Source organism: Pristis pectinata, chromosome 35 (genome assembly GCF_009764475.1).
Source record: "Pristis pectinata isolate sPriPec2 chromosome 35, sPriPec2.1.pri, whole genome shotgun sequence".
Lineage (NCBI taxonomy): Eukaryota > Metazoa > Chordata > Chondrichthyes > Rhinopristiformes > Pristidae > Pristis > Pristis pectinata.
Window position 1 is genome coordinate 1,715,497 of NC_067439.1, and position 25,791 is coordinate 1,741,287.

General features: G+C 46.6%; 2 protein-coding genes across 2 annotated transcripts in view; one reads left to right on the plus strand and one right to left on the minus strand.

Annotated features, from left to right (window-relative positions):
- Nucleotides 1-5,668: 5,668 nt before the first annotated feature.
- Nucleotides 5,669-11,351, plus strand: LOC127586340 (enhancer of rudimentary homolog). The gene is made up of 4 exons (XM_052044203.1): nt 5,669-5,767; nt 6,594-6,681; nt 8,156-8,276; nt 10,582-11,351. The coding sequence occupies exons 1-4, from the start codon at nt 5,765-5,767 to the stop codon at nt 10,682-10,684; spliced, it is 315 nt and encodes a 104-aa protein (XP_051900163.1). The 5' UTR covers nt 5,669-5,764; the 3' UTR covers nt 10,685-11,351.
- Nucleotides 11,352-11,485: 134 nt separating this feature from the next.
- Nucleotides 11,486-25,791, minus strand: part of LOC127586233 (zinc finger protein 541-like) — a 33,266-nt gene continuing 18,960 nt past the window's right edge. The window contains exons 11-16 of the mRNA XM_052044036.1: nt 24,663-24,766; nt 23,812-23,887; nt 22,542-22,630; nt 20,139-20,288; nt 17,370-17,554; nt 11,486-13,951 (exon numbers count right to left, since the gene is read on the minus strand). Coding sequence (XP_051899996.1) covers nt 13,768-13,951; nt 17,370-17,554; nt 20,139-20,288; nt 22,542-22,630; nt 23,812-23,887; nt 24,663-24,766 — 788 coding nt within the window. The 3' untranslated portion in view covers nt 11,486-13,767. The remainder of the gene's footprint in view (nt 13,952-17,369; nt 17,555-20,138; nt 20,289-22,541; nt 22,631-23,811; nt 23,888-24,662; nt 24,767-25,791) is intronic.

Consider the following 25,791-nt stretch of genomic DNA (forward strand, 5'->3'; position numbering starts at 1 on the left):
AGCCATGCTGATCTCTTAAAGCAACACACGCAGCGCTGGAGGAACTCAGGGGGTCAGGCAGCATCCGTGGAAGGAGGTGGACAGTCGATGTTTTGGGTCGAGACCCTTCATCAGGACTGGAAGTGTGGAGGGGAGAGAGCCGGCAGGTGATGGGTGGATCCTGGTGGGGGGAGGGAGTGATGGTGAGAGATGAGGTGGTACTGCCAGTCTCCCGCCAGACTGAAGCACTTTGCAGAAAATTAAGTCCTGAGTGTCATCTTCGTTGTAGGAAATGTTAAATCCAGTCGTGTACAGCAAGATCCCACAAACAGCAATGGCCAAATCATCTGCTTTGGGGAATAATGATTAAGGTGTAAACACTTACCCAGGACACCCTGCAGGACCTCTGCCCTTCATGGGATTTTTTTTACCAGCACTTGAGTGAAGACAGCCTGGTCTGACAGTGCGGCATTCCCTCAGGGCTGCAGCGGGAACACCAGCCTGGAGTTTGTGCTAAACCCTCTCGGGTGAGGTTTGAACCCACAACTTTCTGACTTACTGCATTGTGATACACAGTAGCTCACCCCCAAACAGGGATGCAGAAGAATGTCTCATTGCAAAAACGTCCTTCGTTCAGTGAACCTTAGTGCCTGACTTTGCATTAATCTCGGTGAAAAACTGCATTTTTGCGGCGCCTATCAACTCCTGGTGTTCCACTGTGCTTGGCAACTAGTGAAGTAGCTTTTGTAGTGCAGTCACTCCTGTAACATGTGCCATTGTGATCAAGCCAAGGTATGCACAATGTGATCCTACAAACTGTGGTGAGGTCACTGCTGGCTGGGTCGACGTCTGGACAGGGTGCTCGAAGTCTGCAGCAAACAATCTGCTGGAGGAATTCACTGAGTTCCTGCAGCAGATTGTGTGTTGCTCCAGATTCCAGTGTCTGCCGTCTCCGGTGTCTTCAAAGTCTACAATATGGTACCTGCCCAGCTGGAGAGCTATATGTTCCAGGTTGAGAGGGATTTCCAGGGTCTCGCACACTTGGAAACCCGCTGTTCCTTGTGCTTGAAAAGCCAGGTTCAGGGCAGGCGTTGTGGTCAACCAGATGTCAACAACAGCTGGAGCTGAGGCCATTTAGAGAAAGATTTTCGTGAGGTCCCAAAATATTTGCAGCCTACGAAGTTGGATCAGAGAGGTGATGGATTGTAGAACTCGGAAGAAGGTCATTCAGATCATCATCTCTGTTCCGGTCAGAAAGAAGCTACCCAGCCTAATCCCACCTTCCAGCACTGGGTTTGTACCCCAGCAGGTCACAGCTCCAAGCTCACGCCCCACGTGCTTTTTGAACAGTGATGAAAGTTTTGCCTCTGCTGCTCTTTCAGGCAGGGAGTTCAAGGTTCCCACCACTCCCTGGTTAAGGTTTCCTCATCTCCTTCCACCAATTATTTTAACTCTCTGCCTCCTAGTTTTGGACCACTCTGCGAAGGAGTGCAGGTCCTTCCAGTTTCTCTGGCTGGGCTCCTCGTAACATCCTCATAAACCTTGGCCCTTTCCAGTGTAATCACGTCTCTTCCGTAATGTGAACAGAATTATCTGTACGGAGTACTCAAGTTGTGATCTAACTGGTGTTGTACACATAACCTCCAATGCTTTGGCTAATGGGATTAGTGCAGCAAAGTGGTGTTTAGGTAAAAAATCAACAGTGGCCTTTCCGAAGGGCGGAGGAGGCACGAGGTGCTGGTTAAGCCTAATCCTGCCTCTATTTTTATGTTCTAATAATGAAAAATCCTCCATGCACCCTTTGACCATTCTATTGATGTCCTGCTAGCTTTAAACATAAACCTTATGGTCCACCTGTTGTTCCACACCTCTCAATATCGTTTTTAGCTCTATATTCCCTCGCCTTACTACGTCTCCAAATGCATTACCTTGCACTTCTCTAGATTCAATTGCACTTGCTATTTTTCTGCCCAAATTACCAGATTATCGGTCTCTTCCCACAGTCTGAAGCTATTCTGACTGTCGATCCCATGGACAGTTTTTGTTTCATCTTCAAACTTCTTTCTTGTGCCGATACATTTAGCTTAAAGTTGTTAAGGTAATTTACAAAAAGCAAGGTCCCACATTACTGAGTCCCATGGAATCCTGCTGGTAGCTGCCTTCCAGTCACATAAACACCCACCAACCCTTCCCTCTGGGCCAACTTTGGATCCAGTTTGCCCTCTCCTTTGGTTCCATGGGTTTATACTTTATTGACCAGATGAGGCAGACAAGACCTCAGTTTAACCTCTGACTCCAGAGAGAGCACCACTCTCTCAGTACTGAACTGAAAGGTGTATTCTGCACATCTCTGGAATGGGACTTGAACTGACAGCCTTCTGACTCAGAGAGGTGAGTGTAGCGCACTGAGCCACAGCTGGATAGCCTCATGAACCGATGGGACTCAACAAGTGAGGCCAAAAAACCCTTTTGTTCATCCAGCTGCAGCTTGTGAATATTCTTGGGGGACAGGTGGTAGAAATACTAAGCTCTAGTCAACTCATCAAGTGGAGTTTATTGTCAAGTCAAATCTAGTCAAAGTATAATGAAAGCTGCTGCATTAATGGGGAAAATCCCAACCCTGCAAATGCAAGTTGGCTCAGCTCCAGATAGATGTCAATGTGGGCATCGCTCTGCAGTCCATTAAAGATGCTGTTTCTGAGTGTTTAATTGCCTTGTGAAACTCATTCAAGTGGATTTAAAAGCAGACCATGGTGGAAATACTCAGCTGGTCAGGCAGCGTCTGTGGAGGGAGAATCAGAGTTAATATTTCTGATCCGAGACCCTTCAGAATTGACCACCAGGACTCCGTCAACTCTGATAACGGGTCGGTCTCCCCCACAGACGCTGAGTATTTGCAGCATTTTCCGTTTTACTGCAGATTTCCAGTGTTGGTTTTTGTGATTTTCATTTAAGTGGATTTAATGGATGAATTTTTTTAATAAACTGCAGATGCTGGAAATCTGAAACAAAAATTTGGAAACACTCAGCAGGTCAGGCAGCATCTGTGGACAGAGAAGCAGCGTTAACGTTTCAAGTCCAGGATTTTTCCTTGGAACTGAGCTAACTGGTGTGACCTCTCTTTCCCAGTTCTGATGAAGGGTCTCGACCTGATTCTCTCTCCACAGATACTGCCTGACCTGCTGAGTTTGCATTTTCTGGATTTAATAGACCATTATTCCAGGAGTTGGTGGAAATAGTTTTATGAGCAAAGTGTTCATTAGACCTGGTTCCTGCAAACAGAAAGAGCTTATGTCAAGCTCCTCCTGAGTGATTCACCCACCAGGTGTGAGTAATCTGCCCTCATACCTTTCCTTGTTGGTCATTAGCTCAGCTGAGCTGTAGTTGAAACATAGTTTGTGGAGAATGAGAGGAACAGTCAGTAGACATGGTGTGCCTTCCACCAGACCCATGCTCTTTACCAGAAGTGGGATGGTTCAAACCTGTGTTATTGCAAGTTAAACCAGGGCTCGGGGCTGAGAGGTTCAGTTTTCCAAGAGTGGGGGTGAATGTTAATTTGAGGTTAATGGCTGACTGGGTTGAGGTGTTTACAATAATGAAGGCACCGGGTATCCTGTCCACCAGTGGCTAGAAGTGAATGCAGGAGAAAGAGGCACCAGAGAACTTGAAGTGCATCGTCTTAAAAATCCGTTCAAACAGGATTTGTCCTTAAGGAAGTTGGAGACATTTGGAAAAGGGTACAAGAAGACAGGCTGGAGAACTGGGATTTAAAAATAAAGAAGATGGTGGAAGAGCTTCATTGGGAAGAATGGATAACTCTGTCCCAATGGAATACTGCGCTGCCTGATCCCTAGACCCAGCACTGAAACTTGGAAGTAATGACAGAGCAGCAGCAGGATCTGCAGGTACATCCCCCTTTTGTTCTTCCGTCAATTTAATGAGCATGAGAAAGGGTGTTCACAAAAATGTGGTAATGACTCTGATGTTGTATCACCTAACACAGTGGTGACCTGTGCTTGAAGCTGGAACTGGTGCCAGCTGTTTAATCCTCCCACTGGATATTGCACCATACCTGTTTGGACAGCCTTGGTTATTGTCAATAAACAGAAATGGATATGTGGATTAATGCTGAATTTTCCCTTTATTTCCATTACTGATTAAACTGCTGCCTCCCTGAAAAACTGCTTTAAAACAAGTCTTTGTTAAAAGAACAACCCATCATTGTAGCATATGCACCTTGCAGAGCATTTAGATATGGTTGCTATCACAGGACAAACAGCAGCCAGTTTTCACACAGTAACCTCCCACAAACAGCGTTATGCCTCCCCTCCCACCCTTCCTCCCCTCCCCTCCCTCCCTTCCTCCCCTCCCTCCCTTCCTCCCCTATACAGAATGTTTTAGTGATGTCAACTATGAGACAAATCTTATTGAGGACACCACAGAGAATATCCCTGATGTAGGAATTGGATGGAATGTTGCAGATGAAACCTTTCCAATGTTTTATTAAGGTTTAGCCCAGGACCATATATGAGATTTTGCCTGTTGCATTTCAAGATTTGTCTGAGAATTCCCAGATTCTCTGCCTCCTTTGAAATATCTTTATTAGTCACATAGAAACACGTCGTGAAATGCATCTTTTGCGTAGTGTTGTGGGGGCAGCCCGCAAGTGAAATGGTACGACTCCTAATACCTCCCACCAGACTTCACAGTATCCTCTACATTAGATTCCACCAGCCATAAGAGTACTGTATTGACACCCGATGTATCACCTCACTACTCCTTAGGTCTCCAGGTTTCATGTTATCTGCAGTCTGTCAGAGTAAACCTTGTTTGCCCAAGTTGAATCAGATTCAACTGCAACATTCGTAGAAGAATGAGAAATTCTAACAGGGGTAAAGGGGCAGGTGGCAGTGAGACATGCATTGAAGCAGGGCAGCAGGTTGCTTGGGTGGATACAGCTATTGTTGAGCACCTTCACAAATCTGATTCCTGCATCAGCTGCTTTCAACATTGTTGTTCAATCAACGAGCTCGATCGAGGTTAAACGCTCATCACCCTCGACAGATGCGAGATCCGCTTTATTACTTTCCGTGTGTTCGGTTTCACTGTGTGTGCGCACCCCCGCTGCCGCCGCCTCACTGCCCCTGAGGAGGGGGCGGACGCTGCAGTCCCGGTGCCGGGATCACTCGGGGGTGGGGGAGGGAAGGGGTGGGGGAGGGAGGGGGAGGGGTGGGGGAGGGAAGGGGTGGGGGAGGGAGGAGGGGGTGGGGAGGGAAGGGGTGGGGGAGGGAGGAGGGGGTGGGGAGGGAAGGAGGGAGGGAAGGGGTGGGGGAGGGAGGGGGAGGGGTGGGGGAGGGAAGGGGTGGGGGAGGGAGGGAAGGGGTGGGGGAGGGAGGGGGAGGGGTGGGGGTGAGGGGGGGGGGTTCGGACCGCACTCAGGCTGCGTCTCCCTTCGCTCCCAGTGATTCTGCTGCTGCCCCCCCCCACCGTCCCGGGACCCCCCCCCCACCCACCGACCCGGGACCCCCCCCCCCCCCCCCACCGTCCCGGGACCCTCCCCCCCCCCACCCCCCACCGTCCCGGGACCCTCCCCCCCCCCCCCACCGTCCCGGGACCCCCCCGACCAACGGAGACAAAAGTTTTTGTCACGGAGGGAACTTTCAGCCAATCACAGCCCGGAGTGGCTGGAGTGGCGCGGCGTGACGTCACGGATGTTCCGGGTGGAAGGTCAGGCCGAGCTGTTTCCGGTTTCCATTTCTGTTCCAGTCGGGGCTCGAGAGGGAAAATGGTGAAAGTTGTTGTTGTTGTTGTAGCGGGAGGGGGGAGGGGGGAGGGGGGGAGGGGGGGAGGGGGGAGGGGGAGGGGGAGGGGGAGGGAGGGGGAGGGGAGGGGGGGAGGGAGGGGGAGGGGAGGGGAGGAGGGGAGGGGAGGAGGGAGGGGGGGAGGGGAGGGGGTGGAGGAGGGGAGGGAGGGGGGTGGAGGGGAGGGGGAGGGGAGGGGAGGAGGGGAGGGGGTGGAGGAGGGGAGGGAGGGGAGGGGGGTGGGAGGAGGGGAGGGAGGGGGTGGAGGAGGGGAGGGAGGGAGGGGAGGGGGGGGGGAGGGGGGTGGGGGAGGGGGGTGGAGGAGGGGAGGGAGGGAGGGGAGGGAGGGAGGGGAGGGGGGTGGGGGAGGGGAGGGGGGTGGAGGAGGGGAGGGAGGGGGAGGGGGGGAGGAGGGAGGGGAGGGGGGGGAGGGGAGGGGGGGGAGGAGGGGAGGAGGGAGGGAGGGGGGGGGAGGAGGGGAGGGAGGGAGGGGGGGAGGGGTGGAGGAGGGGAGGGAGGGGGTGGAGGGGGAGGGAGGGAGGGGAGAGGGAGGGGGTGGAGGAGGAGGGGCGTGGAGGGAGGGGGGAGGGAGGGGGGGTGGAGGGGGAGGGGCGTGGAGGGAGGGGGAGCGGGGGGGAGGGAGGGAGGGGAGAGGGAGCAGGGGGGAGGGGAGAGGGGGGAGAAGTTTCAGCGACAACCCGCCTGTGAGACAGGGCTGGGGGCGGAGAGCGTTTCGCCGGGTCGGGGGACGGAATCGGTGACTGAGGGCTGAGCCGAAGTTTACTCCCGCACTCTGTCACCTTCCTGTCACAGTCACACACCATCCTGCTGGTGCAGCCCACAAAACGGCCAGAGGGCAGGACCTATGCAGACTACGAGTCCGTCAACGAATGTATGGAAGGTAGGATGCCAGACGCGGGAGGTGCTTCACTGAGGAACCGTAACTGTGGGCTGGGTCAGTCGATGGTCCCACCACCGTGGCCATTTCTGACTTTCACCTGAGCCCAGCGAACTGCTGAGGGACTCGACAGGTTGAGCAAAGGAGGGGAAAGGGAATTGTCGACACTTCAGACCGAAACCCTGCATCAGGACATCAGGATAGATTTATACAGCACGTAACTTTAAGATACCCTAAACCACTTTAGGTCCTATGTTGAGGCAAGTTATTTAAGTCACTGAGCACCACATACCGTCCTGATGCAGGATTGCAACCCAAAACATTAACAATTCCTCCTGCCCATAGATGCATCTGCAGTCTCTTGTGTCCCCTCTGCTTTGTTTTTAACCTTCTCTCTGCGAGGACGCTCTTCTGTGCTGTCACTGGCGGCTCGTCCATTCTTGTCTTAGCCCTTGTCGCACAGCAGGCCCCCGAATCTACAGAGTCTACAGTGCTGGTTATCCTCTGCTGGGGCTGTTCATACCGTTTCTCTCTGATGTTTGGAGTGTGATCAGACCCTAATTATTGAAAGAGCAACAAAGAAAAATCTCCTTGGATGCTGGAAATCCTTTAAATTGGGCAGCCTCTGTGGAGGGAAGCTATCATTTCCAGATAGCTGGTACCTACAGCCCCACATTTACAGCCGGTATCTTTTTCCCCAGAGTCAAAATGTCTAATACTGGAAGGCATACATTTAAGGTGAGAGGGGGAAAGTTTAAAGGAGATGTACGGGACAAGTCTTTTCACACAGAGAGTGGTGGGTGCTTGGAATGTGCTGCCAGGAGTGGTGGTGGAGGCAGATATGATAGAAGCATTTAAGAAGCTGTTTGATAGACACAGGGAGTGGAGGGATGTGGACGTCGTGCAGGCAGAAGGGACTAGGTGAATTAGGCTTTTAATCACTAGTTTAATTAGTTTCGCACAACACTGTGGGCCGAAGGGCCTGTTCCTGTGCTGTACTGTTCCACATTCTGTAGCTGGTCCTATACTGGATCTATACTGGTCATCAACCAGAAATGCTTCCCTTCAGATTTGCTGCCTGACCAGCTGAGTATTTCCAGCATTTTTTTAACTGACTTTTGGACACTCTTTAAGCAGAGTTTAATAGACCCTTGAACAAATGTCATACTCCCTTATAGCATGAAGTTTGTTTGATAATGTTCCTGGTCACCTTGCTGTTTGCGCAGTGATATTTCTGCTGCTGTGTTTGCTCTGCATTATTTTTTCTCCCTCCCGGTGGTTTCCCCTTCGAGAAAACGAATAAGCTGGGAAGGGCGGCTAACTCTGATGTAACTTGTTCTATGGAGGGGGAGGAGCATTTGGCAGTTTAACCTGACGTTCAGAGGCAGCCCTTTGCTAGCGCATTAGAGGCTTCGCTTAACGTGCAGACTTCAGACTAGATTTAAAATGCGTTAAGTTTGCATTTGTTCTTCCTCAGGTGTCTGCAAAATGTTTGAAGAACATTTGAAGAGGATGAACCCCAACAGCCCGTCCATCACATACGACATCAGCCAGCTCTTCGACTTCATCGATGACCTTGCTGACCTGAGCTGCCTTGTGTAAGTCTTGTCATTAGTTTCTCAGCAGGAGGGGGCCTTCCAGCCGCTTGCCCCTGGAGCAGCGCACAATCTGCCAGAAGAACTCAGCAGGTCAAGCAACATCTGTGGGAAGAAAGGAACTGAAAAAGCATCAGGACTTGGGTTTCGACCTGAAACGTCGAGAGTTCCTCTCCCCCCACCGATGCTACTCAACCCGCTGAGTTCCTCCAGCAGACTTGCTCCAGATTGCAGTGTCTGCAGTCCCTGGTGTCTTCAGCCCCTCGAATGAACCTGTTCCATCATTGTTAAAGGCTGATCTGAATTCCTTTGCGACACCTCGGTTAACGTTCTCCCGAGGAAAGTCTGTCGTCTCAGTTTTTGACTCTTCGATTTGACTCTCAGTCTCTGTGGCTTTTACTGGTGGTGCTACAGGTCTCATCCATTGCTGTCGTCTCAACTTCACCTCTCAGCAGCCTGCCTTTGAGATTCAGGTTTCTGCTTCCTTGTTCTGCATTTCACCTTCCCCATTATAAGACTTGCACCAAGTTCATTACACAGGAACTTTTCATTTAGCACGGGTTCCTGAGGCCACCAGATACAAACCCAGTTGTTGAATTGTTAGCACATGGCACCGGTTTGTGCAGTTAATCTTTCAGGTTAGGGCTAATTGAGTATCTCTGTCATAGAGCCAGCAAATGTAGGGGGGGCCAAATGGCTTCCTCTGACTATAAGACTTGGAACTGATTAGCCCTGGCAGTGATTCCCACACAGGTGTGGATGGGTTTTTCTTGGTAAGTGTAGTCACTGGAAAACAGTTTGACAAGATCCTGTTTAAATCAAGCCCCTAATAATTCCCACTCTTAGCAGGGTGCTGAATAGAGGAGCTGGGGACGGAGTGCCTCACTGAACACGAGGACTTGTATCGGGAATATGTTCGTCAGCATTTGTCCCTAAAGGCAAACTAGGGACTCTGGTTCAGTTCTGACCTCCAGTGCTGTCTGTGTGGAGTTTGCACATTCTCCCTGTGGATTTCCCCGTGTGCTGCTCCTGGGTGATAATTCAGTGTAAGCTGCTGGGAACCTGAGATGTTCAGGTTGGACGGATTCAACATCTGAACCAGCTGTTAAACCTCACGGGGGAGCCTGAACCAAGTATCCAAGGGCCAAGTCTGACGAACCTATTCCCGATACCAGTCCTTGTGTTCAGTGAGGCATTCCGGTTTCCTCCCACATCCCAAAGACGTGCGGGTCGGTGGGTGAATTGGCTGCTGTAAATTGTGTGGGTGAGGTAGAATCTGGGGCCGTTGATGGGAATGTGGGGGGAATATATTAAAAACACACAAACTGGATTAAGGTAGGATTGGTGGAAATGGGTCATCGTGAGGAGCTGCTGCTTTTAATATGATAATGTAAACTCTGTGTGTAAAATATGTTCCTGCCCCTCTCACCAGGAAATGTCCTGACAGTCAAAACAAATGTAAATGTTGTAAATCGGAAATTCACAGCGTCAGTGGGAAAGAGAAGCTGATTCAGGACCAAGTCCTGATGAAGGGTCTGAGACTGGAACGTGGGATTTCTTTCCAGAAGATTCTGAATTCTTGACATTTTGTTAATCGATTTTTTGGACCTGGGCTTTGTTGGAAAGGCTGGCATTTATTGCCTATCCCTAATTGCCTCTGAGAATTGGGGGGGGGGGGGGGTGGAGCGTGAGCTGCCTACTTGAACTGCTGTAGTCCGTGTGGTGGAGCTCCCATGGCACTGTTGGGGAGGGAGTTCCATACTTAGACCCAGCAATCATGTATTTAAGGGCCGGTGATGTATTTCCAAATCACAATTGGGTGTGACTGGGGGGAGCCTGCAGATGCCCTGCTGCTCTTGCCCAAAAATGTCAGGGTTGGAGGAGCTGCTGTTGTAGCTGCGGCGAGCAGCCTCGGTGAATTTTGTTGGTGGCACTCTGCTGGTGGTGGGGGTGAATTTTCAGTGTGGTGGATGGGTACCAATCACAGAGGCTGCTCTGTCCTGTTTTCTCAGGAGGCGAGTCACTTGCTGCTGCTGACCTACTGTTGTGGACAAGCCTTGTGGCTGGTTCAGATCCCGTCAGGGTTGCAATGTCATTGAATGTTAAGATTGGATTGTTAGAATCTCTCTTGTTGATGATATAGGGTATTCAATGTTTGTGGGGATCAGGTGGAAAGTGGCACTGGGGGCCAGTAATCAAGCCAGTCACAATACTGAGTGGTGGAGCTGGCTCACAGATCCACACCACCAACCCTCTTTCTTATTATGCTGAAGTATTTAAACTAACCACATTTTTGTTTGTTTTCCAGTTATCGAGCAGACACACAGACGTACCAGCCTTACAACAAAGACTGGCTAAAGGAGAAGATCTACATCCTCCTTCGCCGGCAGGCCCAGCAGGCGGGGAAGTAGTCGCTGTCCTGACCCTGCCCATCAGCGCTCAAGGAGCGTGGTTGCACCAACCTTTGTTTTTTGTAGTTCACAGATGTTCCTCTTCAGGTCTGGGTGCACCTGAGTGTGCTGGTTCTAGATCTGCAGTATTTTTGTAGAAATAATTTTTGATTTTTTCTCCCTGCCCACCCCCCTCCCCCTCCCCAAACCATTCATTAGAAGCTTTTATTTTTAGAAAATCATGCATTGCCGTTTTGAAACAGAACCTGTATTGAATGCAATGAAGAGCCTGCCTTGTTCCTGTGGCATCCTGGATGCAAGTAATGACATCTGAAACATTTGATGTTTTTGTCTTTATGGGGAGGACCTTGACACAATTTTACTCGTCTGTTCAGACCTGCGATTTTCTTGCATGCAGGAAAATTAGTTGTTAGTGGTTTTGCAAACACTCTTTTCTGTAATGTTCTGTTTGTAGAGCAGCAAGATGCTAAGTGTGGCTTGTTTTGAAAGAAATGCTCTGTGGGTTAAATGCGCTTCCTAGAACACTGAGACTTCTTCAGGGGCGCACCGTGTGTCTGCCAGGCCACGGTCTGGTTAGCCAGCAGTTTTTGGTTTTGCTTTCTCTGGTTGCGTTTTTGATTTTTGCAGATTAAAGATGTTTTAATATTAAAACTTTTCATTTAACTGGCTTCAATTGTACATAGATATGAGAAAGGGAAGTTGCTGGAGTCTGGGGTGAGGCAGGCACCTTGTCTCTGCCATAAGTTCCTCCCTAGAGACAGAACATAGCCTCTGCAATTCACCCTGTTCTACAGGAGGATTGAAAGGTGGTCATAGCTGATGTTTCTTCTACACACCTTACCATTCAGTCTTTGCTAGAGACAGGAGTGTGGCTACAGTTTGGTTAATGGGTGAAAGCTCCTTTGGGCCCCACTGAAGTGGCATCAGATGTGAGGGAGATTGGATCAGAGCATTTGCAGTATCTTATTTCCACACCTGGGCGTGTCTGCCTCAACTGGTTGAGTGTATTTCTTCAGGGATTGAAATTAGTTGCACCCCATTCTCAGGCAGACTTGCATCACAACACAAACAATACTCTCAAACAGTCAACATCATATTTATTCAAACAATCCTGGATATTTTCAAAGAAAGCTAACTGCAGGGCTTTGTGCTTACAGCAGCAGTGGGTTTTCACCTAATGATTGTTGAAAAGACTTTTTACCCACAAACAAAACCACAACTCTGTAAAGTTGCAGCACATTAGTGCTTATGAATAACTCTTGTACCATTGCTTTCAGGCAGAACTGAGGTAATCAATCAGATCAGAGAGGGACCTCCACTCCCTTGTATTACAATTCTCCAACATAAACGTAGAAACACATTGTGTGTGTAGTACAAATACTGATATACAAATGAAAGCTGAACTTAGCGGCAAAAAAAGTTAAAAATACATCCATTCTTATTGGAATTTTCTGGAAACCTATGAACTACCTTTTGGATTTGTAGTCAAACAAAATATACAACAGTGTACAAATGCAAAATTAAGAGGTGACTGGTGCATAAAACGCTTCCAATTTTAGATCTGAGTTATGAAATCGTTTGGATTTATGCAACAGCAGAGATTTATTAATTTGGGTGAATTTGTGAACAAAGACTTTATGTTCAACAGATGGATTGAATTCGATACGTGCTGCACCCACTGATTTTTATCATGCTGTTTAACAGGCATTTGTATTTCACTACAAATCATGGCTACAATCAAACGAGTCTGAGAAAGAACACACAGCTGCTCTCATGCCTAAATGTATTTCCAATCTCATATGGCCTTACCTTTAGCCAGTGTGAACAACTGAAATGCTAATCTGCACTGTCTGATTGGAGGATCATAACTTACAGATCATGCTGGATTTGCACAGCCTCGTTAAACACCTACAGGGTTAGTGTCATGCAGGTAGGCACATCAACAGAAATGGACAGAAGCTGACTGGTTGTATTTCCAGCATGAACTGATATTATTTCAGATTTTCTTCGTTGTTTACTTATGTTTCAGAGTTCTGATTTGGATGTGTCCAGGGCATCTTGGGGCTAGTTCCTATGGACATCAGGCTTAATAGCACAAAATATTCTGTAAATCATTGTTGAATTCTCTAGTTTCTCAGAGAATTGAATAGAAGGGGCAAAAATAAAACCACAGGACATAATGCTCAGTTGGACTTCTGTGAAGGTAAACACAAGGTTATATTTAATATTTCTTACTGTAAAAACAATTGATAAAATGCCCCCTTTTTGATTTTGTTTTGTATTCACTTTGTTTACTGTTATGCAGCACACGCCCATGTGCTGTTCTCCAAGTATAAAAGGTTAGTTTCAGCTGGTTGCACATTGAGGAGTCCATCCCTCTCCTAACTGCAAACCTAGTGCTAGGGCCACTCTTAAACACTTTAAAATAGTCTGTAAACCCAACACAGAGATTTGGCCAAGGAATCTCAGTGATTGTCCTTGGTTAAAAAGCATCTGCTGTCAGAAGCGACCTGAAAGTTGACCAGATGCGGAGGCACAGCAGGGGTACACCCTCACACCGGCCAGGGTCCACTTGCTGTTTAAAACAATTCAAACTTTCTCCAAAGATCCATCTTAAAACACTCTATAAAATGGTTCGATTGAATGCCTCCAGCAATTATCATTATTACCCACAGGTAAAACAATGAAAATATGACCAATCTGTCAAAAACGCTTGTTTAAAAAAACATGCAAAACTAGATATAAAGACATTTTCTGGCCAGTTAAAACCAGAATGCTATGGCTATGCTTGGTATCCCCGACTAAAAAATAGTAAAGTATTGGCTTTAATTCCTGGTATCTAGACTCTTATTGGAATATATTGGGGTGTGCCATTGGTGCAGGGTCTAGACCGTACAAGTCAACACTGAGCAGCAATGGACATCATCCCTAACCTTGAGTCAAAATACCTGGAACCAGATATTTATATCCCAGAGAGTGTCTTCAGCCCACAGTGTCCATCAGTACAATCCAAACTCAAGACAACCGTGCTGCTCGCCCCTCCACAGCCTCGCATCTACCTCTGGCAGCTGGTGGTAAGCTCCTTATGGTGTGGTGATGTTCTGCAGATTGTTTGGGTTGAAGACAACAACAGTCTCCTCTGGTTCCTCCTTTATCTCAACCTTAAAGCGTATCCTCGATCGTTTCATCTCTGCCTGCCTTTCTTGCTCCTCCTGTTGTCTGTGGCATTTCATGTGAGCGTTTCGACTTTTCACTTTAGCAAATACTCTGCAATAGATGTGTGCACAGTTAGGATAAATATCCACGGGGTATTAGAGTTATTACTCTATAGCCAATTATTGTCACAATATCAAAATACCAGAATGCTACTCCACAGATAAGGTCACAAGCCAATCTTAGTTTTCAGTCCTCCAGGTGAGCGAGTTCCACAGGATGGTACATAGTGTAACAGTGCAAGCTACTTTGTCACTAAGTCTCTGCTCATGCAGTAACCATTGATGGTGTTCGTTCATAGAAAGACAGATTGATGCCCAACTTTATTCTATAGTTTTTCCATCATAGTGCTGCTGTTCACCGGGTAGGGCAAGATACATTCAGTGACAAATATCGAGACCCACAGTGGAACAAAGTAAATCCAGTTGTTCACACTCTGGGCAACTAGCAGAAGAATTTGTTGTTTTCCATGTAAAAGCGATTCAAACTCCAACTGAATCACATAATCAGGTGCTACTGAAAGGAACAAGCTCAAAGGCCATAGATCACCACTGAATTAGTCTCTAGAGAGCTGTGCAGCCAGCCAAAGGGGCAGACAGCAGCTTCCATCACCACCAACAGGAAGCGAGGGGAGAGAGACTAGGTCCGAGTGATCTGTCCCCAGCAATGGCCCACACTCACTGTACCCACGAGGGTAGACCCTGAGCCCCACACTTCGGCACAGAGCAGCCACCCAGCTCATCCCATCCTGTCCAACACCAGTCCTGTAATTACCCTTTAGCACTGATTCCTGGGTGAGTGCTAAGCCATGTACCAATGTCGTACGATCCATTCCAGATGTACCCTAACACATGGTTCAATGGGTGAAATTCGGTTACATTTTACCATCAAAATAACCCAAGCAGACAGTTCAAATGTTTAGCATTCATTTGGCAAGTATTCCAGTTATATAAGCATGCAGCAATATAACTAGCACCAAGAAAGTTGTGATGCAATGTTCACTATGGCTACCATATTTATCAGCTCAACTTTCCTGAAATCAAGTGAATCTTGACTGGTTGAACACATTGGGGAGGTCTGTAGGTAACTGGATGGAAAATTCAGAAATATTGTACAATGTACTGCACAGTGTTAACACTGACATGGCTTCTCTCAGCTGAAAATGAATGTAGAAAAGTCTCAAAAAGCTTATGACTTTCAAATTCAGTTAACATAGCTTAAAAAGAACAGCCACTTTGGGCATAACAAGATCCCACAAGCTAATGAGATGCTTGACAAATTACGTTTAACTCGAAATTGGGTGAAGAAAGAAAATTGGCCGAGGAACATAAGTTAATTACTGGAGGCAGACATGGTGCACAGTCTACAGCTTGGAATTGGACTCTCATACATCTCGGAGATGCCACATCTCTTTGTTGCTGTTGGGACTAAATCCTGAAGCACCCTACCCAACAGCATTTGGGAGTACCTTCACTGGAAGGCTGCACAGGCTCAAGAGCATTTGGGCATGGAGAATAAATGCTGGTCTTTTCGGTGCTTCCTACATCCCCTGATATAACATCACCCAAGCACAGGGAAACATCACCAGTTTCCTCTTGGTCACTTGCCATCCCGACTTGGAAATATAGTCTTTCCTTCATTGTTTCTGAGATTCAACCCTGGGTCTCACTACACCAGCTTGTGGGAGCATCTTCAGCAGAATTGCAGTGGTTCAAGGTGGCAGTGCAACCTTCGAGGGGCGAACCTGCCCTGTCAGTGCTAGCCACATCCCATGGACCGTTACAGAAGGAAATAATGGGAGGAAAACATTCCATCTTTTAATAATGTAAAATTATCCAAATTAGCCAACCAGTTTTCAAGTCAGGAGTTTGTCCCATTGCTAGACAGAATTCATGTCAGGAGGGAGATATGGGCTGAGAAATTCTATGTGACAGTCACACTGCCTTTACACTGAGGAAAATGAGTTCTGCAGCTGTGGATGGGTATGGGGGCGTTTTCAGCAGTACCTCTGTATCTCCACTGGAGAACAGACTGCCATAATAGGTGCACAAAGGTTGGTTACACACCGGACAAAGTGCCAAATGACAATGGCAGCAGCAGGTTCAGGTCAGTCTCTGACCTCCAACAGTGAAAGCGCTGTACAACCAAGCCTCTGCAATGTACTCTGGTTAAAGAGCAAATTCAACTAATCCTTGGAGTCGTACAGCATAGAAACTGGCCCTTTGCCCCACTGCATCTCTGCCGACCATCAGGCCTGTCTATACCAATCCCACTTGGCTGCATTAATTCCATCTCCCTCCACGCCTGCTCATTCCAGTAGCTGTCCTGGTGCCTCTTAAATGTTACTGTTCCAGCCACCACCACTTACCCCTCGATCCTCCCTCTCACCTTAAACCCACGCCCTCTTGTTTCGACACCCCTACCGTGGGAAACAGACACTGGCTATCTACCCTATCTATGCCTCTCATAATTTTATAAACCTTTATCGTGTCACCTCTCAGCCTCCTTTACTCCAGGGGAAACAGTCCCAGCCTGTCCATCTCTCCTGATAACTCCAGCCCTCCAGTCCTGGCAACAATCTTGTGAATCTTTGCTGCACCTTCTTCAGAATCACGTTCTTCATGTAGTGTGGCGACCAGAACTGCACACAGTACTCTGGATGCAGCCTGCACAATGTTATGTACAACTGCAACATGACAGCCCATACATCCCACCTCACTGCAGCTACTACCAGGTGCAATCCACTACTTCAACAGAGGTGAGAATGCTGGACCACAGTTCCCCAACCTGAAACCTCCCAAGCCTCACAATTTTGCTGCAGGTGATGAGTTCAGAGCCAAGTTTCTGACGGGAATTAGGGAACTGAGGAACCAGATCTATCCTTCCCCTGGATTAGGTTAATGTTTTCTCTGACCCAGAAAATGTACAGACTGCTGATGGGAGGAGGGAATAGTGGGAGTCTCCAAGAGCTTGATGGTGTGTTTCTATGAACTTGGGAGGTGTGTACATGTAAAACTTTTCAAGTTCTCTTGGACGGGCTCAATGGGATACTTGTTATTTCCCTTTCTGTCTTTTCATTTGCTTGCAGAGTTACAGCAAGCGGAGGACCCAGGAGATGGTATCAGGTGATAACAAGAGTGGAAAAGTGGCTGAAAACATACCAGCATTTTTGAGCAGAGGCTAAACAGAAGGTTGTCCATAACTTAGAGTGAAAGTTGGGCCCAAAGCTGAGAGGTACTCACCTAAAGAGAAGGAGATTTGAGGAATGTTGCTGTGCACAAACTGGCTGCTGTTTTCTACATTTCAAAAACACTTCATTAACTGTAAAATACTTAGGGGATTCCTGAAATCATGAAAGCTACTTTATAAATGAGTTATTTCTTCAACAATTAGTCACAATTACAGCTGTTGCACAGATGAAAGCAGTGCACTGCCCTTTCAGGCAGACCCCACCACTCACACTTGTACCTACTTGGTGCATTCTTTACACGGGAAATTAGCCATGCTGAGTTTTTTCTCGCTCTTGTCCTGGACTCCTGCCTGACAGTGAATGGAGGGGGAGGCGCTGGACTTAGCTCGGACTACTTTCTTCTTCAGGTTTTCCCGGTTGGCACTGCTCTGGGAAGGAACGCTCATGTTCTGTGAAGCCAAGAATAACTAAGGATGGAAATAACAGATGAAAGTATCTGGCTACAGTTTTTCAATAAACTATTACTACTAATCATCAATGTTACTCCAGCTACTTTCATGTACAGGAAGTGGGAAAGTACAAGGCCTGAAAGGCCTTTGCATCTACCCGGCCAGTCCCAGAAACACGATCCTTTCAATTACTTGCTCACTCAAGTGCAATCGAGTCACACAGCACAGAAACAGGCCCTTCGGCCCAACTCATCCATTCCAACCAAGTTGCCTACCTGAGCTATTCCCATTTCCCTGTGTTTGGCCCATATCCCTCTAAACCTTTCCCATCCATGTACCTGTCACAGACTCAGAGTAATGCAGGGCGGAAACAGGCCCTTCAGCCCAACTGGTCCATTCTGACCACAGCATCCTCCCTGCTAGTCCCAGTTGCCCGTGATCAGCCCATATCCCTCCAAGCCCCTCCCCTCCATGGACCTATCCAAATGCCTCTTAAATGGTGCAATTATACCCACCTCGACCACTTCCTCTGGCAGCTCATTCCAGGCACTCACCCCCCTCTGTGTAAAGAAGTTACCTCTCAGGTCTCTTTTCAATCTCTCCCCTCATCTTGTATCTGTGCCCTCTGGTTATGGACTCCCCAACCCTGGGGAAAAGAGTTTGATCATCCAAATGCCTTTTAAATGTTGCAAATGTACCCGCTGTCACTTCCCCTGGCAGCTCGTTCCATGTACCCAGCAGTCTTTGAGAGGAAAAGTTTCCCTTTAGATCCCTTTTAAATCTCTCCCCTCTCACCTTTAACCTGTGCCCCCTAGTCTTAGACTCCCCCACCTTGGGGAAAGACTGTGACCGTTCCCCTTACCCACACCCCTCATGATGTTATAAACCTCTACAAGGTCACCCCTCAGCCTCCTTCGCTCCAGGGAAAACAGTCCCAGCCCGTCCACTCTCTCTTATAACTCCAGCCCCAGTAACATCCTTGTGTCTCTCCAGTTCTCCACATTATTTGCCCCCACTGTCTCTCCGGATGGCTGTCTCTTCCACACCTCATTCTTCCAGCATCTTCCCTCATAATATTCAGCTCTACAAACATCTCACTGGAGAGGCAGAAGGTCTATCAATGCAGCATCTATTGATACTGTACTGTAGCCTTGAGTGATACGGCACAGAAACAAACCCTTCAGCTCACCACATCCACACCAACTCTTGTACCTACCTATACTAATCACAACTGCCTGCATTAGGTCCGTAACCTCTATGCCAAGGTTATTCATGCCAGTTTAGGTACCAACCTGGATTATAAACCAACTCTTGAGAAGGGCTTTCACCCAGAGGTGAGTGGTACCCACACAGAGTTGAACAGAAACCCTAATGTGCCATCAAATCCACGTAGGGGAAACTGTAAAAGAACTGACGGCCTGCAAGCGGAGAGGCAACACAAGTATTAAAAAGTTTCCAGTGTCGTCAAGTAGCTGGCGGATGGAGGAAGCAGCCGTTAGAATATATAGCTTTGAAGATACTCAATCTGCACCCGCTGATCTCAGCTAAGACAGCAGGGACAATACAATGGACCTCAATCCCCCCCACCTGCTCTCCCAGAGGAAGGGTTCCTCTTCAGTGTCTCCTTCTGGACATGGATATCTGTGCGAGTTCAGGAGTTTAATGGAGATTGTTTTAAAGTTACTTTGTCAATCTGGTGTGAGATTAACAATCCCTGTCTTGTGACGAATGCATAGATTGGACCATCTGCAGGCGGCACAAGTTAGAGATTCCAACAGGGAGATGGGATGAATCAGTTGTTTCAGCCCATTCAACAGGAAGGTTCTTTTCTAATCATTTGACATACTGAAGGAGAGGAGAAATATTTGTTGATTAAGTCCATCTGGTGATGCATTGTGAGTACCTGTGACTGCTTTTTAGATGAACTGCTGCTGTTTTACAGCAGTTGGAGAGTGTTCCATGGTGGATAGTGGATATGGAAAGTACAGATTCTTTTCACAACCCCTCGTTTTGTGTAGTGTGGGCACGTGTGTGAAGAACATGTACTTGAGCAGGACACCACGATACCAGCACAAATCAGACAGCTTGTAAAATTCAGAAGGCAATGTAAATGGGCTGTTCCAAAGGTATGTGTCTTCAAAGTGTTTGGACTCCACACTGCATTGTGAGCTAATTAAATTGATTGCCTCTTTCATCACATGGTCATGTACAACGCTTGACTAAGGAGGGTTTAAGGTCCCACCAATACCATAGTGTAAACAGTCATGGGATATATTGGATCAATTTCAAATCCCTCCCTGTCTGTACTGAAGCACGAAGCATTTGTTCAGTTAGTGGTATTGCTTCAATGTGCTGCACTGCTGTTGACCACAGCATCTATCGCTGACAAAAAATAACCAACTTGTGGATTACAACTAAAGATGCTTTAAACACGCAGATGTATCAGCTTTTTTGCTGAGAATTGTCTGCACAAAACTGCTAACCTGTTCACAGAAGCCGACGGACCTTCTGCGTACTTCCAGCACCTTGTTTTGACAGTTTAGATTGCCCTCCCACTAGGCTGAAGTAAGAGTATTTCTATGCAAGTAACAGTATTTCTAACCAGCTTTTTAAATTCTTTTCCATCTCTGGCACTGTCTGCTTCATGTTTTATCTCCTCCTCCAGCAGGTGTGTTCTTTTCCACTCAAATTTTAGTTGTTTCTTCCAGGTGTAGTAATATTCTACACATTGAGCCACAGTCTTGTGTTTTATCTGTAAAACAGCAGTTCCCATGAATGTAATAACCGTGATTTGTAGCAGGGCTGATTTTCTGATGGGCCATCTGGGGATTAATACAAATAGGGCAATGTGGATATTTCCTAACCAGACCGCTGCATTTCATGATTTATGCAGTGGACAGTAATGTAGTGGTTAGGGTACTGAGCCATTAATATTGTGATTTCCAATTCCCTTGTTGGAATTAATTCAGCACATGGTTATCCACTGTCCATTTTCAGCCATTTGCTTACGATGGCAGTGATTAGTAAAATCGGCCCTGTAATCTGTACCAAGATCACTTATCAACATTTAATATTACCTCTAAAATAAAATGTTTTAGCTCTTCAGATCAAGGCTTAATGTCAGTGTCAGATGGCCCCGGTGGATTTTAAACTGAAAAGGCTGCGTCCCGGTGGTATGTCATTACTTCATCTTAATGTAAGTTATTCTGTAATTAGTCACAGAGAGAGAGAACATGGAAACAGACCCTTCAGCTCACAAATCCACACTTACCAGCAACTACCCATTTAAACTAATCCCTTCTATTTATATTCTCATTAACTCCTCCCTCCACCACCTTCACATTAAGGGCAATTAACCATCTTTGGGATGTGGGAGGAAACCGGAGCACCCGGGGGAAACCCACGTGGTCACAGGGAGAACGTGCAAACTCCACACAGACAGCACCGAGATCAGGATTGAACCCGGGTCTCTGAGAGGCAGAAGCTCTAGTAACCGTGCTACTGCACTGCCCTACCCTACGTCAACATTCAGCAGCTGGTCTATAATGACCAACCATGCCCATACTCTCTGCCTGGTTAATCCCAATGCCAAAACAACAAATACAGCTGCCGCAAAACAACAAATTTTACAACACACAAGTCAGTGGTAATAAACCTGATTCTGATTAGGGACTTCAACTTTCAAAACTGTTAGATGTAGAATTAAATTGCACCTACACCGTTCTGTTGCCCAAGCTGAAGACACATCAGCCCTCCTAACAACTGTTTTAAGAACACCAGTGTGTGCTTGGAGTTCCCAGTCACAGGAAATGGATTGGGGCAATCACATTCATTTTATCAAGGAACTTCCAACTATTAGAAAGTCAGGAGATAGAGTTTATTTAAGAACTGGCTACACCTTGGAATGAGAAAGCTGCTGTGCCAGAAGAATAAAGTAAACCAAACATGGTCCAAACCCGTATTGTGTCCAGACTCTCAATCCATCAGCCTGGGCTGCTTCCAAGCCCAACCTTCACAGAAGTACAGTCATTCTGTATCTGTGTTACTCCCATCACTTCAGTGCTGCTCTCTTTGGTCACTAGGTGGTAGCAGCAAACCATATCTTAACATGAAGGCAATTCTCAGTAAACCCAGCATCTCAAATTATAGAGTAACATCAGACCAACAGCTGCAATGTTGTGACTGTCTTTACAAGTAGGGAAACTTATCCCAAGTATTTTCCCTTTGAGCCATTTACAGGAAGAAAAATATTGCATTTTATTTACTGACAATCCTGTTCCCTCTCAGTCCTGATGCAGGGTCTTGACCCGAAACATCGAGCACGTATACCCACGTAAGGATGTCAGCAGCTGTGTGTTCTCACCTCTGCACATTGAAAGGGCACGCATGAAGCACAGCCAGAGCCTACCCAGTTAGTGCTGGTGACCAAAGACAAATTTCTCTGCCTTAAATACAACTGTCTAGAAATCCATCCTGTTGTTGTGCCAACTGCTCTGTACAGTCAATGGTCCACAACTGTTGTCAATGAAATGAATTTCAGAGGAACAGGACAGTGTTACTATACTGTATACTCTCGAGGGATGAATTTCCAGGCAAATATCTTATTTTAAAACTTTTGATTCCACAGTCCTGTGATAAATAGAATTCACACTGGTAATTAATCAGATTAGTGGTGTTGGATGGGAAATGTTTCTATAGCAGGGACTGGTACTGCTAATCAGTCAGAGCAAGGTTCTCTCTCCTGGGACCTAGATTTTCATTTTGTCAAGATCGATAGGATCAGAGTTTCCTCTTAATAGAGTCATACAGCACAGAAACAGGCTCTTTGGCCCACCGTGTTAATGCTGACTTTTTTACCCATCTATAAATAATCTCATTATACCGTAGATGAAGGAAAAAATTACCCTGCAAAATGTTAATACTGTGCACAGTGTTAATTTTGACCAAAATTAAAGAACAGAATTTTTAACTGCTTTTTATAGAGTGCTACCAGAGTATCACTTACCATCTTTTGCATCAGGAAGAAATCCTTGTTGTAAAGGCAAATTGCCTTATTGAACATCTTTTTCTCTGCTGTAGTCCAGTTCTCAGTCCCTAAATTGAAAATACATACTGAAAAAGTCACAGCACAGAAATAAACCCATGAACGCTACTTTGTTATTCCTCTTTTGCAATATTTATTTATTGTAATTTTTATGTCTTGCACTGTACTGCTGCTGCAAAACAACAGATTTCACGACTTATGTCAATGATAATAAACCTGATTCTGATAAAACGTACAACTAGAAGTCTGCAGCAGAGGTGGAGGCTCTCATAAATCTCACTCACACTGACCCATCGTATCACAGTGCTACTTCCACTGCACATTCCTTACATGCACTTTTCCCTTTCTGTTTCGCCCTGTGGAATACTTGCACATAATTTCATAGGAAGCCTGTCCTTTAGGGTCCAGTATTAAACCTTTATCACCTGCAGCATGGAGCATCTGTCAGACGAAGGATGCACACGGTCTCCTTGTTCGTTCATTTGTTGCTGCTGAGTAGATCAGGTGCTGGGAATGTTGTCAGCACTTCGTTAGCGCACGGGGGGGGGGGGTCGCCAGGAGGCTGCAGTAAACCTGTGTGTAACGCTCATTTGATGCCACATATACAAAATTCTACTCATACCAGGCTCCCAACAACACTGAAACAGGATCTAACCCAAGGGTTGAGGTCTGCACTGACATTCATTAAAGGGTCGACCCCATCAGATTGCTGTCAGAGTCTGACATATCCATGCTCTTCTAGATAGGTGCATTCTTTAACTTTTCATTGTTATTGATCAGCAAACTCCCCCCATTACTGCCACCTCCGGCCCTCTTCCCACCTCTTTCTCTATTCCTTTCAAGAGCAGGTGAGTGAAGAGGACAGAGAGGATATTCTGTGCCATATGATACCTTAGGGTCCGAGTGCAGTACAGCATCACAGCTTCCCCTCAGCATACATCCCTTCAGAGAACCAAGCCAAGAAAAACCACAAGCAATGTCTGGCATGTGAGCCATTATTTATGTTTATTCCTTCCCAACAGGTTTCGATCCAGTCCCTCAGTAAAACAGTAATTGATATCAAATTTTTTAAGCTGAAAGCTTTTCCCTCACCATCTCTGGCTAATTACAAACTAAATTTCAGGTTTATTTAGATAATAGCAAAGTCTATGACCTTCTGTGTAATAGCACTGGAGACAGTGGACCACTTTGAAGCTGAAATGGTTTTCTGTGTTGGTGGTTTTGCTCTTACCTGTGTAGTGATAATCTCCCGGTGGGTGTGCAGCATCCTGCCTTGCACCTTTCATTAATAATATGTCCAAAGCAGCCTGCAAAGAAATGGTGCTGGAAATAATATGAAGCCGGAAACTGTGGTGTATTAATACATGTGATTCCAATTACTCCAGAATTATTTTAAAGAGGTTAAATGCACCATAAAAGTATCAGATGAAGAAATTTGATAAAAATGACTTAAGCCTCTTTACGATTAATACCAGGCAATTTCCAAGCTGAAATTACAAAATACAACTGAATCTTGCTACGTCCACACACTTTGCTGTGCAGCAGGAGTTATATCTATCAGGGAGGAGTGAGGACGTTTCCTCAGGCATGCTGAGTTAGAAATTAGTCCAGATGTGTCTGTGGTTCACAATGCAACAATCAATGGCCCATGCAAGAGGTTGAAGGCTAGAGGGGCCAAAGTAGTTGGGTGGGGTGGCAAGAGATCTGCAACTATTATACTGTCAAGGCAGTACTCCAGAGAAACAGGGGCATCTTTGCATCCAGCATTATTAACAAAATATAGGTGTACAACGTGTCCAATTGTATATCCACCCATATTTATTACAGATATTTCTCTTCTACTTCATTTATTTCACGATGGTCCTACGTCTATTTTGATTAACTTTGATTACTAATGTAACCTCAGGAAGCCTTTTTACTGCCCTTCATGTGTTAGTCCTCAGCCTGCTGTCACTGTCTATCCTAATGAGGTTTTCGGGAGGGTAGATGTGAACAGTGCTGGGTGCAGCTGATCCATGACAAGGAATGCGACAAAACCTTCGAACGAACGTTGTGCACTTTCAAAACACAATGACCAGTTACCAAAATATCTCCACGAGTGTCATGTAGACAATGCAGGGCCAGTTCCAGATTGGTACCTCCTCCTGGCAGCACACTGGAACAAGCTAGGTTCAAGAGGTCTGTCACTGCAGGAAGAGAAGGAATATGAAGTAAGGACTTCTCAGTGCTAGCATACACAAACACCTCGCTTTCCCATATATATCATTGAATGATAGAGCAAAAAAACAAGTCTCTGGAGGAACAAAGTGGGTCACGATGCATCTATGGAAACAAAGGAATAGTTGAAACACGGACCATGCCTTTGCCTCCGCAGACGCTGCCTGACCCATTGAGTTCCTCCAGCAGTTTGTTTTTTGCTCCAGATTTCAGCATCTGCAGTCTCCTGAATGATAACCAGCAGCAGGGTGACATCCATCCTCCTGAAGCTGCTTGTAGTTGACAATTTTACACTTTCTCTGATTGAAGAAGATACTCATTGTTCATATGACATAGGAAGCCATTCGGCCCATTGAGTCAGTAGCAGCCCTCACACCAACCCCATTCTCCCACTTACTTCCCAGTAACCTGCAGTCTCTCACATGCCCATCAGCCCTCCCCCCCCCCCAATTGTCCTACCCCTCACTCACACACTGGGGGCAATTTACAGCAGCCAGTTAACCCACTGACACGCACATCTTTGGGATGCTGGGGGAAACCCACAAAATCACAAACAGCACCCAAGATCAGGATCAAACCCAGGTCCCTGGAGCCATGAGGCAGCAGCACGAACCAGTGCACCACCTTCACACCCACGGGATGATTTTCTTTTCTAAAGTGACAAGAAACAGGTGGGAAAATGGAATCCCATTTTAAAGAGCAGACTTTCCCAGTCCAAAGCCAGATATGCATCATTCCTAGCAGAACAAAATGGATGGGGATAAATCTCCGAAAGAAGCAAAATTCTGAATTCTCTTTCCTCTGTATTTCTTAATTCTCCAAACTTTTTCCTTTGCAACATTAGATGGTGGATTTCCTCTATAGATGAATATTCTACCAAAGTCTCTCGTGGCATGAATTAACCTTTATGGATATTATTAAATCACGACACACACGTGAACTATAATTGACCTCTTAAAATGCATACCCTGTTTGAAATTACAGGTGTGGCATT

Excerpts from the sequence above, each read along its gene's own strand:
- LOC127586340 (XM_052044203.1), top strand. Across the intron at positions 6,682-8,155 it reads CGTCAACGAATGTATGGAAG|GTGTCTGCAAAATGTTTGAA; the intron begins GTAGGATGCCAG and ends GTTCTTCCTCAG. Across the intron at positions 8,277-10,581 it reads GCTGACCTGAGCTGCCTTGT|TTATCGAGCAGACACACAGA; the intron begins GTAAGTCTTGTC and ends TTTGTTTTCCAG.